The following is a 16,145-nucleotide window of genomic DNA, read 5'->3' on the forward strand; positions in this document are numbered from 1 at the left end:
GTGATGTCCAACTCGGTCCGTCCGGGACCATTCTCAAGTCGATTGTGAGAATGGTCCAGGACGAACCGAAACGTCGTCGTCCCTTCACCTTCTAGTGTGTGGTCTGGTCAACACTGGAAGCTGTGTCCCTTTTAACTCTGGAAGCTGTTTCTCTGACTCTGAAAGTTGTCTGCCTGACTTTGGAAACTCTCTCCCTCTGGCTCCGGAAGGTCTTCCCCTGATTCTGGAAGATGTCTTCCTCTGACTCTGAGACCTGTTTTTTTTTTCTAACTCTGGAAGCTATCTTGCTCAGAAAGCTGTCTCTGGAAATTACTTGTTGTCATTTCAGCTGATATAACACTTCGGCTTCCATTTACCTTTTGCCATCTTCGTTGTTTTGGGTTGGGTTGAGCTCCAGTAGCCACTTGTCACATCATTCCTTGCATCTTGTCCACATTTTGCCGTGTTCCGGTAGTTTTCCTCAGGTAAAGTTCTCTAAAAATTTACGTTATCATATAGGGAAGGGAACTATGAAAAGGAAGCTATTAAGACAATATAGCACTGGGAAGGGGGGTCAAGATAAGGATTTGGGATGGGACGGGGGGAAGGAATGGTGCCCAACCATTTGGAAGGTCGGGGATTGACCGTCGACCTGCATGAAGGGAGACCGTCGCTTGACCGTCCAGCCAAAGTGGCTGGGCACGTTATCATCAATCATTTACATGTAGTGAGCTGTCTCTCAAGGAAGGTGGTTCACGTACGTCAAGAACAGTATAGATCAAAGTACTGACCCTTGAGAGACACCGCTTGTTATATCACTTGTTTTATGTGTGTGTGCTTATTCACATCGTTATGCTTGCGGAGTTGAGCTTCGGCTCTTTTGTCCCGCCTCTCAACTGTCAATCAACTGGTGTACAGATTCATGAAACATACATGTGCGTGCGTGTGCGCACATATGTACGCACTTGCCAAGTGTGATTGCAGGATAGAACTTCAGCTCTCCTTCCATTTTCTTGATATTAAATTCAATAAATTTTTAATTTGTTTAAGGATCACTGTCAGTCTTTTTTCTTGTTCTTCCAGTTAAAATTTATGCATTTCTCTAACAGCATATTATTTTTATAGCTTCAAATTGAAACCCATTTTTTTTAAGCCATTCCATATAACAGTAGATACATAATTTATTGATTCATGTGCTTTATGAAGTTTATATTACTGTAGGCTATAACGTATTTATTTTTTCTAGGTTATGCACCGTGGGTATAATGCACCTACGGCGAGTGGCGAAGGCATGGCGACTCCACTGGCTGCTCTTACTCTTCATCTGTATTACTAGTTGCTCTCAATATATTATATACATCATTCACGAAGAGAAACCACCTTAGGTCTAATGTGCATGATCAGGCAGTTCTTGGTTCTGGGCAGTTCGTGTCTCCTGATGCATATCTTCAAGAACTTCACCAAAAAGGGGCTCTGCCTCAGTTGCTGTCTGTGAGAGAACGCTTGACCCCCCCTGTACCCGTCGTTAAGAAGGAACTCAGCTTTGGTGTACACGAGGAGGAGAACTCTGCTCGAGAAGTTCTGGATATGGAGGCCAATGAGAGAGATGTTAAACAGGGTCATATACTGGATGCTGATGCTGCAAATGAAGTAAATTCGGTTGAACCTGATACTAATGGAAATCATTTGGAAGATGAAAATATTGACGAAATGCAAGTAACAGAACTAGAAGCACATGACAGTTTTCACGAGCTTCCCTTGCAACAAGGAGATAATTTCAAAGTAGAGAATGCTTCATTTTCTTGGGGAAGTGTTCAGAACTGGAGATCTTTAAATGAAGATGAAGTACAGAGGTTGTCTGTATTGGGACGAAGACTGTATTTAAATGAAAAAATAGGTAAAGTGAAAAATAGAACTTTTAGTATTTTAGTTTGGAAAAGTGGTCCTGCTATTGAAAGACGTTTACTCAAGGAATATGGCAAGAAAAGAAAAGACCCCTTTCGTAAATGTTCTGCTCACAACTGCAGGCTTACTTACAGAGACGAGGCAGCAAAGACAGCAGATGCTATTTTGATCCATCTCCATCGCACGGAAGGACCTCACACCTTCCCAAACCGAACCAAAATAAGTCAAAGATGGATCTGGTTAACAGATGAGTCTCCATACAACACCTTTATGGTGGCTAAAGATAATAATATGGCAAATTACAATGGTTACTTCAATTGGTCAATGAGCTACAGGATGGACAGTGATGTCCCAGTACCGTACGGTAGAACAGTGGAGATGTCTCCAGACGAGGCTGCCTCATATCAATACGTTGATTATTTCAAACTAAAGCCAAAAACTGTAGCAATACTAGGATCAAACTGTGGGGGTATAAATAGAAGATGGGCATATGTGAGAGAACTGAAGAAGCACATGGAAGTAGATGCATATGGAGGCTGTGGCAACCTGAAGTGTCCGGGACATTTCACTAAGGACTGTGAAGCTCTTAATGACTACAAATTTTATTTAGCATTTGAAAATGGAGATTGTCGTGAATATATAACAGAGAAGGTAAGCATGTCTATATTCCTATGTAACTTTTTCAATGATTCAACACTATTGGTCTACAATATTTGAAATGCTATTATGTACAGTATGTATATACTGTATATGTATCAGATTGTTCTTGTGCTGCTGGTAACGTCTTGTGTTCCACTAGTATTTATCTTGGTGGACAAATGCAAGATTCATTATGATATCCTTGGCTTTTATTGGTCACCATCTTGTGTAATCTTTCTGATGTTTATTTTCATTTTTATAGGCAGGGAAGGTAGTAATGTTTTTCTGAAGTTTCTCAGAAGACTGACTCAGATCGTCATCTCCCGATCTCATCTGGTATGCAATAGGACTTTTTTGTTTTTTGGTTTTTTTACTTTCTTTTACATATAAATCTGTATAAAATCATGATGAATGTTACTGTCACCCACACGTGACTTTAACTATATAAGTGTAGTAGTTGTACTCACGTTAATTGCATATTATAATTGTTGCTGATGCTAGGACCAGTTTGGTGGTTATTACTGTAGTAATTATGAGATGGATACTGCACCGATTGACCTGGCAATGATCAATACCTGTACATAAGGGTCTCGGTTGTATAGTTGGTTTCATTCTTGACTCACAACCAGGAATCTCCAGTTCAAATCCATGGAGGAACACAAATGGTTGGCCACACTTCCTCTCGCCTAATGCTTCAGTTCACCTTGCATTAAATAAGTACCCTTGTGCATATATATATATATACCTGTCACAGGTATGGCATCTATATAGTAGGTATATAAAAAACATGCACGTATTCGAATAGAACGTTGTGTTAAAATTTCAAAGTAATTGGTGAAGAACTTGCAGAGATTACAGCCTGTGTTGCTCTTGCATCTAAAAGATGGTTCTGTTTTTCAAAAAAGCATGTTTTTTCCTGTCATAGGTGAGGCATGTATATAGTTGGTATATAAAAACACTCACCTATTCGAATGCAACATTGTGTCAAAATTTCAAAGCAATTGGTAAAAGAGGTTTCGAAGATTTCCCTCACATTAAAAACTCAGTTTTTCCCAAAAAGCCAGTTTTTCCCGTCACAGACATGACATCTATGACATTTATGAACATAAAAATTCGCTTGGATACGAATGGAACGTTGTGCGAAAATTTCAGAGCAATCGGTGAAGAACTTTCAGAGATTAACAATTTTGAACAAACGAACATTTACATTTTACATTTACATATATATATATATATATATATATATATATATATATATATATATATATGTCGTACCTAGTAGCCAGAACGCACTTCTCGGCCTACTATGCAACGCCCGATTTGCCTAATAAGCCAAGTTTTCCTGAATTATATTTTCTCAATTTTTTTTCTTATGAGATGATAAAGCTACCCATTTCATTATGTATGAGGTCAATATTTTTTTATTGGAGTTAAAATTAACGTAGATATATAACCAAACCTAACCAACCCTACCTAACCTAACCTAACCTATCTTTTTAGGTTAGGTTAGGTAGCCGAAAAAGTTAGGTTAGGTTTGGTTAGGTAGGTTAGGTAGTCGAAAAACAATTAATTCATGAAAACTTGGCTTATTAGGCAAATCGGGCCTTGCATAGTAGGCAGAGAAGTGCGTTCTGGCTATTAGGTACGACATATATATATATATATATATATATATATATATATATATATATATATATATATATATATATATATATATATATATATATATATATATATATATAATATATACACACACACTAGCTGTAGCTGTACCCGACCACGCATTGCTGTGGCTCAGCAAAGCATGTGCGTTGGCCAGCCACAACGACCTTCTCTGTCTCCCAGTCTTCCCCCACCATTTCCCCTTTCCCCATCCCCTCGTCCTCCCAACCGTTCCTCACTTCCCTGCCCCCTTGTCCTCTCAACCATTCCCCACTCCTCCGTCCCCTCGTCCTCCCCACCATTCCTTCCTCCCCTACCCTGTCCCTTTGTCCTCCCTACCATTCCCCTCTCCACCATCCCCTCGTCCTCCCAACCATTCCCCCCTCCCCCATCCCCTTGTCCTCCCCACCATCTCCCACTCTCCTGTCCCCTCATCCTCCATACCATTCCCCCGTCCCCTCTTCCTCCCCCACCATCCTCAACTCCCCTATTCCCTTGTCCTCCCCCCACCATTCTCCATTCCCTGTCCCCTCGTCCCCACCATCCCCACCTCCCCCGTTCCCCTTGCCCTCCCCTCCATTACCCCCTCCCTCCATTGTGTTGTGCTGGATGAATCGGGACATGCCAATAAGCATCTGAGAGGTCCAGGGACACCATCCAAGTGCCCAGCTCCAAGAGGAGACGGATCTGGAACAAAGTAGTCATCCAAAAGGAGTGGCAATAAACCCACAGGTTCAGACAGAACAAGTCCAGAATGAACCTGAGGTCCGTGCAGTCCCATTTTGGAACCGGAAATAGGCGGGAAACCCAACGGAGGGACGAGGTTGTTTCAACCACGCCCAAGCAAACCCACTCCAAAAGAACAAAAGACCAACCCTTTAGTTGATCTTTTGACCACACTGGACCACACTGGAAGTTGGTCATCTAGACTCCGAGATGACATGACAGAGCACAGGAGACGAGGCCTGCCCCACCAACCTCGAACCTCCTGAAGGAGGAGGGGCCACCCCAACGCTACCGCAGGCTGCACGAAATGACCCGAAGGGCTCACAAATCATTGGACCAGGTGTGAGCAAAGAGCGAGCCTCCTCCCATCGCTCAGTCAATGGAATGAACTGTGAAAGGGCCAATGCCCCTTACGTGAACCCGACATCTGCACAGAGCGATCACCGTGCAGACCAGACTGAGCCGGTTCTGAAGGCTGAGCTGGCTCCGAAACCTGGCACCACTGGCATAGCAAAGTGGGAAGAACCCCGAGCCCTGGCACGACCCTACCGGAAAGACTCCCCACCGGCCCCCCCTGGAGAACCAACAAGTCTGACATGGGACGACAACTAGACGAAGCTGCCTGCAAATACTGCACAAATGCAGAATCTGCAAACAGCAATGGGCAAAGAGGCAAAGAAATCCTAAGAGCCAGGGGCCCAAGCGGATTCCACAGAAGAAATAAACACCGTCTGCCGACACAAGAGAAGGGAAGCAAAAAACAGCGACGCCACATCCAGCAGGATCGGCGCGACCAACTTCAAAAGAGCAGACGACGCATGCACTGCTGAGGTCAATGCACCAGACCCAGGAATGGCCCCAAGCATCTCCACGTCCTCCTCAAAGAACAGCTTGAGAAGGGAAGAGAACCACAAGACCGAAGCCTACAGGCCACAGGCGTGCAAGTCCTCAGCGACCATCGCAGCCGAAAGGGAAGGAACCTGCACAACACGGACCTCCTGAGGAAGGGCAGGGTGAACAAGCACACATTGAGGTGCTCAAACTCTTCCCCCCTCCCCAGGAAAATCTGGACCACCATATGAGCCTAATGCCCTCAAGTGTGCGGGATCAACAGAATGAACGCCATGCCTCCAACGAGAAAAAGGGGCAGTCCGCAAGCCAGGACGACTGTGGAACCTCATAACGAACCCAGTAGGGAAAAGATGATCCATACATGAAGGAAGAAGGATCCATTATGAAGGCGTAATCCGGGTCGCACAGGAGGTAAGTCGCAAGGGCCTCCCACACCACATGAGGCCAGATGCGAAAGGCCAAAAACCTCCGGAAAGACGGAACCAAACCCCAGGGAGGGGATAGATGCCAAATCCAACTCGTACGAAGAAGGGGAAAAGGAAAACCCCACTCCTTGTAACACCAAGGGTACAGAGGGTACCCTCTGTGCTCAGAGGGTACAAAAACCCAAGCAGAGTCCAACGGGGCCCAAGGCCCCCAAGTCAATCCCTTCCCTGCCTCGAGAACCTCCCCATGAGGACCCGGGGTCAGGCAGTCCTCCAAACCCCCCGCCTCAAAAGAAAAGGCAGGAGCTGCTGAAAAAGCAGGAATGAAGGGGGCCCCACTGGTCAGACCCAGAAGCTTCGGCTGGAGGATACAGCTCGAATGCTTCCGTTTCAGGGAAGGGGCATTCCTCGAAACCGCCACAGTCTCAACACAAACTAAACCCAGCACCAACCCCAGAACCCTCAGACACTTCGGAGCTGGAAGCAAGGGGGAAGGAACAGGACGAACATCAGCAGGCGAAGGACAAGGGGGGTGCAGACTGAACCAAAGTCGAAGTGACTAACTCCCCCAAGTCTGGGTCCCTATAACCAAAACGGAGCAGACTCTGGGCATCTGGTGTAGCAACCAATCTAGCACAATGCAGCAACCTAAACTCAGCATGACATGCCGAAGCTGCCTGCACCCTCATATCGTGATCAGTGGACTGGGTGAATTGGAGTACAAACAAGGAACAAAACTCGCAAGACTCCGGGTCGAAAGTGTCAACAACCCTACAGGCAGAATGACGGAGGCACAACTGGTGAGTGTCACCCTGAGACAAGGGGACAGAGCAACCTTCAAACTTGCACGAAGTGAGAGGGGACCCAAGGGTCGCATCCATCGGACCAAAGAGCCCTCACTGGGTTTCGCAGGGTCCTTTATCACGTTATCTTGCTAAGGACAGTGCAAGCAGGGTACTTGCTAACTTGCACCCAAAAAATACTAAACAAACTGCCAAAGCTGAACCCCCGGGACGTGTACACTCACGGAGGACCTAGCATAGGACCACCAAGATACAAAAGGGTGTGACCAAACAAAGGGGCAGACCTCCTACCAGGCAGGAAACAAAAATTAAAAGAAAACCCAGCACGAGGACAATGTGCCCAGGCGGAACAGAGCCGGCTGCTATGAGAGGTGAAAACTAGTTGCACAGTACCCTGTGTACAGTACCTGTACCTGTACCACAGTACCTGTGATGAAAACTACCCCCCTACTCAGAGGCAAAAAGAGGTGTACGAAACACCTCAGGTGACTCCACAGGGCAGTCAATTACCGAGCAGCAAAGGACCCAGCGGAGGTAGACCCCAAGGTGACTTGTGGAAGGTGGCCCAAAGCCCCAAGGGCAGTACTTACAGGGCACTTAGGGAAGGAGACCCTAGGCGCATGCAGCCTGAGTACTTGTGAAATTACTCCTGGCTCGTGCACCATACAGAAGCACACCACAAGGCACAGAACTGGAAAACTCAGGAGCCAGAGGTGCACGACCCTACCAGATTTACATCAGCCACAGAACTAGGGTGTGGATAGCCAGTGTGGGAATCTGGGGCTCCCCCCTTTTCCCTCCCGAGAAGGGGGGGCGGGTTGCGCAGATGGCGGTGCAGTGACTTGGTGATATAATGCTCGTTTGCTTGTTTTCATTTGGGGAGTTCTGTCCACTACTTCGGCTCTCTGTAGTAATATTTTAACCAGAATAGGGGTTTGTTTTGGGGCACTTACCTTTCTGGGCACCTGACTCGGTTGATGGCAGACATAGAATTCCAACCATACGAAGATTTCTATAAGCCATTGCTCCTCGTGCCTTGAGGCAGGGCAAGGTTCTGGCTCGTGGTCCCTGGTAGGCCTAGAATTCCATGTGCATTGAGTGATGACAGAGTCTAATACATTCATATCAGCCCGGTTAGCTCCGGGGAGCCGAAGGGGCTACCCCACATAAAATACTATACTGTACTGTACTGTACTGTACTGTACTGTACTGGGGAAAATATGATTGGACTAAAAATTGGTATGCCAAATCAGTACATATTTTCAATGATTGTTTTCAGAAATCGGGGAATCTGGAACTATGTTCCAAATGAACAGTTCGGTTAACAGAATCCTTTTTCTTATTTGGAAGTTCTTGTAATAGGAACTTCCTGGTTTGTGGGAGGCTGCACTGTATGGTTATATATACTGCAGCCTCTGACCTCTGTAGACCAGACTACTTTAGACTGGATCCATACCAATCTTTCAAGGTTTACATTGCATCAAACTTTTCATGTTCTTCCTGACAGTGAGTCAAACTTTTATATTGCATAATTCACAGCCATTGAAGATAGGTATAGTAGTTTGAATACACTAATGATACTTATCTGTTCTACTACTGTAAAGTCATATATTTCTTTAGGTTTGGTGGAATGCCTTGGGGAAGGGAGCTGTTCCTGTGGTAATGGGGGCACCAGTGCAAGACTATAAAAAGATCCTGCCACCCAATTCATTCATACACATCAATGATTTTCCATCTCCTCGGCATCTTGCCAAACACCTAATGTAAGTAAGAAACCTGTTAAAGCAGTTTATTGGTAGTTATACATTAAAAGCAAAAATATGGTCAATTTTAGATGCAATTCTAATTTTTGTTGAGAAGTAAGAGTTATTTCTCTGTGATGTTATGGCAACTAATAATTGCAACTATATCACACTGCACACATATTGTGTTACTGGGGTAATGTTCTGGGCAATATCTCATGCCATGATACCAGGTGGTGTTCAAGATAGCCAAACATTTCTTGATATCAGGGAACATTTTAGATATTCTCACTTGCTCTAATACCAGGGAATGTATTAAATAGCCATATTTTGATTTGCTACACTAGTCAATTTTGTTCTTGAGTCAGTTTTCTGTTATTTACTGTATTTATTTTTTCAATATACTGTACAATATTAGTAATTAGCAATTAAATATCCTCAAATTATAGCCGATTATGATAAATATATTTGGAACCTTATTTTCTTAGTTATAGTATACAGTTGTCAAAGTTCATAAATGCTCATTATACACAAAGAATAATTTAACTTGGAACAATTTGGGAATGGAATCTGCAGCTGCACAACATGACAGAGGATGATGGAAGCCCATAAAGGGGATTGAGATCTGACCAGAACTTCCTGGAGAAAATTTCCTTCACTGCAACTGAAGGCAACCTGAACGTGGAGCTGCCAAACCCTGACATCATCACATAGAGCCGAGGTAAACAGAGCATTATTGATATCCACAGAAGAAGTGCTACCGAGAATGACCTGAAAACTGGGGCCACCTCCTTTTAGTCTAGTACCTGCATTTAACAGTACATCTGCCACCTGCCTCCACCCAAAAAATAAGGTTGTCTACCAGCCAGGGTGAAGCTGGGCCCCTAACTCATACTGCAGGTAGGATACAGAAGAGGACCCGCACTGAAAAGAAGTCAAATCCAATTAAAAAACACGGTCTTGATTTGGAGGTCGTACGAAAGCAAGTCTGGTCAAGCTACACTCTGAGAAAAACAAGACAGAGTTTGACACTGTTAACCCTCTGGATAAATAATAACCTTCTGGATAAATTGCATCACATACTTTAAGCATTACCATGAAATGTACTAATTAAAACTCAAATTAATCTTAAGGAATGCCTGAAATGCTCTGCGTTTTTAGTGGATTTATAAAAAATATCAATTTCATACTGAACTATGAAATCACTGTAAAGTAATCAGGTCGTCCTATTTTTTATAAATCAAATAATATTAATATTATTTTTATTATTATTATTATTGTTGTGACCAGTCTGCTTCATTGGCCAAATGAACTGCAATATTTAGACAAGAGAATTTCCTATGTATGCCCATTCTTTGCTATCATTCATTGAAGCCTACAAGTCATTAGACCATCAAACCACTAAAATCATATTAATTAATATTACATACATTGGCAGGTTCTTGGCTTCAAACCCCGAGGCATACAGCAAATACCATGACTGGCGCTCCAGATATCGGGTGCTGAATGAACACGGATACTTCGCCTCACAAGTCTTTCATTATTGCCGCATATGTGAAGCGCTCAACTATAATGATCCAGTACCCAAAGTTTACAATAATATGGAAGTGTTTTGGAATAAACAAACTCATTGTTTCCCGCCGACCTGGGAAGATAGGATGAAATCCCACACATTAACAAAATTGTAGCCTTGTGAAAGATTCCATCAAATTAAAGTTTTATAAAATATGTAATTATTGTACAGTTTTAGCATAAAGATTTGATTTCATACTGACATAAACTGTCATATATTCAGCTATTCTCCAATGAAAAAATGGAATACAGTAATGTACTTAAAAAATAAATAGGCTAGTAAGTTTTAGGGTACTATTTTAATATTAGGGGTCTTTACAGATTAACTCTTTTTATCTTATTGGGAAAAGCATTTCCAGTACATTAAAACAATTAAGTATAAAGCTTTAATGCACACAGTGCAATCTGATATTAGATTCTACAACATTTAATTCATATTTACCTTGGTACACTTTAAAAATTACAATGAGAAAATATAGAGTAACTTTATAAACACTAAAAACACTACATGATTTGAAAAGATCATGATGCAAATGAACATTACAGATTTATATACATCTGGCACCTCATGGCTATATAATGCAGTTACCTACTTTGTCATAACTAATTTGTATTTGTTTCTATTTACTGCAGTGTTCACTGAAATGGTCCAGTGAGAAGGATTCACTGGATTGGGTTCAGTATGTAGGATACACAGAATAGGACCCATTAAGCAGGATTTAATGGACAGGGTACAGTAAGTAGGAGATGGAATTTGGAGCTCTTGTCTCCACTGTCAATGTTAACACCCCTTTTTCCTATATCTGGAAGAAGGTTTCCAAGATTGTAGGTACAGGGTAATTTGGTGCCCATTATGGTTCCTGTTATTGCAAAATCAATGCTGGTTGTCAATATGCTTAATTCACACTTTTTGGGCATTTGCACCAGTTTTCAGCTTCCTCCTAACATTCTTGCCCATAAATCCCATTCTCGATTTAATTTTTTAATGCATTTTGATACTTCTACAATGATTTCTTTATTATTTCTGAACTTTAGTCTGCTCTATCAATTTGCTATTTCACGTCAGCAAGCTCTGATTATTGTTACACAGGTGGGTTCAGGAACAGACTATTCTGACTCCTGTTAGCAAGCTGAGAGTTTCCCTGTTCCTTAGCTCATGGTAAACCTTGCCACAAATTCCCCCCCCCCCCCCTGGAATATGACCCGCCAATCGGTTAATAACCAGGTACCCAATTACTGCTGGGTGAATAGAGGCGAACAGTTAAAGATTGGCACCTAGTCAATCTTCCTTGGCCAGGACTCAAACCCAGGACCACATTGCTTGTGAGGTGTGGGGTGAGTGTGTTACCACTGTACCACCAGTTGTTAGCTTTAGCTCTTAAGTATTAATGTTTAATATTTTGCTGTGATGAATATGTCAGAAATATTTTAGGTAGGCTAAGGGCAAAACTGTACAGTACATATCAGTTAAGAGTTAACATATAGCACTGTGATATTTCAGTTTAATATGCTAAATACTGTACTGTTAAATTGGACTGCATCATCTTAATTTTGTGGATTTTGATAGCTTCCCATAATTGCTTAGCATTAAACATTGTTTTCGGATAAACATAAAATAAGTACTATATTATCCTTTATATAAATTATGATGTATAGCTTAAATTTTAAGTTTTGGTATTCAGATGACATGTGTACCATATATATATATATATATATATATAGAGTGTTGTAGTTATATAATGTACATGTCTAGACAGTACTGTGTAACATACTATGTAAACGTTTGGTACTATAATCTAAGTCAGCTATAAAGCCAAGACAAATAAGAGTTCTTTTTTAAAACAAATGTACACATATTTTTATTGTCATGTACTTCTATAAGATGTTTCTGAGAGGGCTCCCTCAGCAACTTCCTGTAGCTAACCAACTAGATAACTCTACACATATGTTACACCTCACAGATCATACAAATCCATCTGTAGACCAGAGGCCTAAACCTAATCCTCCTTCCTCATAGAGGCACAAGAAGCTGGGACTACTAGATCACTCCTCTCTAAAAGATTAATTGACCAGAAAGGTAGAAGAAAATAAAGCAGACAACAGCTTTAATTAGCATTTATTATTTAGCTGTAATAAATATGTCCAAAATATTTCAGGTAGGCTAAGTGCAAGACTAATGTGCCTAGTGTTATAAATAAATAATAATAAATAAATAAATAAATGTTTATTTAGGTAAGGTACATACATACAAGAAATTTTTTACAAAGATTGGTGGACTTATAGATAGAGCTAGTACATACAATGCCTAAAGCCACTATTACGCAAAGCGTTTCGGGCATGAAAAACTTAAATGACTAAAGCTTAATACTAATTGAGCATAAAAGCTTAATACTAATTGAGCATAAAGATTGTAGGATTGTTAGGATTGTAGGATTGTAGGATTGATTGTAGACTGTTAGAGTTGTAATGAACAGCTCTAAAACTAGGCACACAGTAGACAGGTCATTTCTCTGCTAAAATCTTACACTCACACCAGGTGGCAGGTCAGGAGGTTCCTATATGCCTGAAGTGAATCCATCGAGTATTTGGCTTGTGTGTCCCTGTTTGCATGTGCTCTTCATGACACCTTTGCCCTTCAGATCCCAGGCTTCCAGATTAGTGTTGACCATCCTTTGGGCTCTATCTTCTCATTTGCTTGTGTTTCTTCCTGTTTTAGTATAAAGCTTTGTGTGTTTATATTCCTCACTTATTTTATGGACTTTGAGTTTACAGAAGTACCAGTTGTTTCTGTTGCAAATTCAGTCCTGGTTGGGGCTAGTCTGGGATTCTCGGTCGACTTCCTTTTCCTTACAACTGCTGGCCCTGCTGTGCTTGGATGCATGACATCGGCTAGTGTTGGAGAGTTCCCAGATTACTCGGCAGATGCTCAAACAGTTGTGAGAGAGACGAATTTTGCATGCACAGTTTGGCTCTAGGTTCTGTAGAAGTTTCTCTGCTTTCATCCCTTTCGCCCTTGCAGGGACCATTAAGTGGGGGGCTTTATATTGGCCCTTCAATTGGCTCTATTTTGCCAGTTTCCTGTTTGGGTTTTAGGGGGTTTCAGTCCCTTGGCACCTTACTCCCTTGACACCATACCTTTTTAATTAAGGCCTCATCCCTGGGAAAAATCTCATCCTCCTTGTCAGATGCACAGCACTGTTCATGGGTTCGCCATGGTTAGGCATGTGCTGCGGCTCCACTCCAATTGCTCCCAAGCTGTCATATTGAGATATTGTTCAGCCAACATCCTGTTTGGTGTTGGCAGCACTATATCTTGCTAATGTTGCTGGGCCACAGCGAGCGTGATTGACATTGGGTAGGGTTACCCAATGTTGATGTTCTTCTTAGGGATTACTGGCTTTTGTCCATCTTTGCCTTTTGTGAGTCTCTTTCTTGCTTTTGTTCTTTTTGTTGAGATAGCTACAGGTAGTTGCCAAGGAAGCCTTCCTAAAAAAACAGCATTGAATGTAATGAAGCACCTATTTCTAGTGGATCCATCAATAGTTCTCTGATAACTTCTTTCCCCTTTCAGGTGGGTAGTTAGTCTTTGGTCATTTATTTATTTATTTATTTATTTATGCATATACAAGAATGTACATAAGGAATGTGAGGATACAAATATGGTAATTACAGTCTTGTAAAGCCACTAGCACGCGCAGCGTTTCGGGCAGGTCCTTAATCTAAGAAAATTTTAAGGAGGTAAATACTTGCAAAATTTATAGACAAAAAATGATAACAGATTACATGGAATGAAAAAAAAAGATGAGAGAAAATTATAGGTACAGTATATTAAAGCACATAGGTAGCTATGATTGATTGCAATGACAGCTTAAAATGGTAGTTGACAACAAATTGGTAGGCACAATACAGCAGAAACAATATAAGATTGATTGCAATGACAGCTTGAATGGTAGTTGACAAAAATTGGTAGTCACAATACAGCATATGGCTAGCACATAAAAGAAGACAGCAATGAACACAATGATAAGGTTGTTTGATATTACATAAAAATTAGGAGATTGGGTAACACTAGGTACAGAGCAAATTTAAAGCTCAGTGTAGGAAACTAAATAGATGAAGTTAGGTACTTTTTGGTTTTGCTTTTAAATAAGGCAAAAGTTTTACAGTTTTTCAATTCACTAGGGAGTGAGTTCCATAGACTAGGTCCCTTAATTTGCATAGAGTGTTTACACAGATTAAGTTTGACCCTGGGGATATCAAAGAGATATTTATTTCTGGTGTGGTGATAATGGGTCCTATTACATCTGTCCAGGGAGAGTTTCAGAGCATGGTTTGCATTTAAGAACAGGGTTTTGTAAATGTAGTTGACACAAGAGAATGTGTGGAGGGAGTTAATATTTAGCAAGTTTAGGGATTTAAACAAGGGAGCTGAGTGTTGTCTGAAAGCAGAGTTAGTTATTATTCTGATAGCAGATTTTTGCTGTGTGATGATGGGCTTAAGGTGGTTTGCAGTGGTAGACCCCCATGCACAGATACCATAATTAAGATAGGGGTAGATTAGTGCATAATATAGTGAGAGGAGAGCAGAGTTAGGAACATAATATCTGATTTTGGAGAGTATACCAACTGTCTTAGAGACTTTCTTAGTTATGTGTTGAATGTGGGTGCTGAAGTTGAGTCTCTTGTCTAGGAATAGGCCAAGAAACTTGCCATCATTTTTATTACTGATGTTAATGTTGTCTATCTGTAGCTGAATTGCATTTGATGATTTGCTTCCAAATAAGATGCAGTAAGTCTTTTCGATGTTTAATGTTAGTTTGTTCGTTGACATCCATAAGTGGACTTTTTTTAATTCATTATTCACAACATTATTTAGTGTATGTGGGTTGAGGTTTGAGTAGATAAGGGTAGTATCGTCAGCAAACAATATAGGTTTGAGAATATTAGAGACATTAGGCAGATCGTTTATATATATAAGAAATAGAAGAGGTCCTAAGATGCTGCCCTGTGGCACTCCAACGGTAATTGGTAGAGTGGAAGAAGTTGTATCATTGATGGTTACATATTGGTGTCTGTCACTAAGATAGGATCGGATGTAGTCAAGGGCAAGGCCTCGGATTCCATAATGCTGGAGTTTAAGTAAGAGGTAGTTGTGATTAACAGTATCAAAGGCTTTTCTTAGGTCAATGAAGAGTCCAATCGGAAACTCATTTTTGTCAAGGGCTGAGTAGATAATGTCAAGGAGACTAATGATTGCATCATTGGTACTCTTTTGGGACCGGAAGCCAAACTGGCAGGGGCTGAGTATGTCGAATTTTACGAGGTAGGAATAGAGCTGTTTGTAAATAATTTTTTCAAATATTTTTGATAGAATGGGTAAATTTGATATTGGTCTATAATTGTTTATGTCCGCCGGATTGCCTCCTTTATGGACTGGCGTTACTCTTGCTTTTTTGAGGATATCAGGGAAGGTGTGATACTCTATAGATTTGTTGAACAGTAGTGCTATGGGTGGGGCAAGGGCATGGGAGGCTCTCTTGTACACAATGGACGGAATTTCACTGGTGTTCCCTGCCTTGGTTTTTAGAGAATGTATGATGGACACAACATCTGCCGGGCTGATTGGTGAAAAGAGAAGAGAGTTTGGATAGCTGCCTGAGAGATATGTGTTGATATGTGTCTGAGTCTGTGGGATTTTACTGGCAAGATTAGCACCAACCGATGAAAAGAAACTATTAAATTCATTTGCCATTTCTAAGTCAGTTGACGGTATACCCCCATCCTTGTAGAGTTTTATTTGGTTATGTGAGTGTTGTTTAGTTCCTAGGATACTAGAGATA

General features: G+C 41.5%; 1 protein-coding gene across 1 annotated transcript; it reads left to right on the forward strand.

Annotated features, from left to right (window-relative positions):
* Positions 1-1,235: 1,235 nt before the first annotated feature.
* LOC123774058 (alpha-(1,3)-fucosyltransferase 7) lies at positions 1,236-13,936 on the forward strand. The gene is given in 4 exon segments (XM_045768179.2): positions 1,236-1,307; positions 1,309-2,535; positions 8,612-8,754; positions 10,172-13,936. Coding segments are annotated over 4 exon segments (1,683 nt in total). The 5' UTR covers positions 1,236-1,244; the 3' UTR covers positions 10,422-13,936.
* The last annotated feature ends 2,209 nt before the right edge of the window (positions 13,937-16,145 follow it).

The sequence above is a fragment of the Procambarus clarkii genome, chromosome 91 (assembly GCF_040958095.1).
Source record: "Procambarus clarkii isolate CNS0578487 chromosome 91, FALCON_Pclarkii_2.0, whole genome shotgun sequence".
In the NCBI taxonomy this organism is placed as follows: domain Eukaryota; kingdom Metazoa; phylum Arthropoda; class Malacostraca; order Decapoda; family Cambaridae; genus Procambarus; species Procambarus clarkii.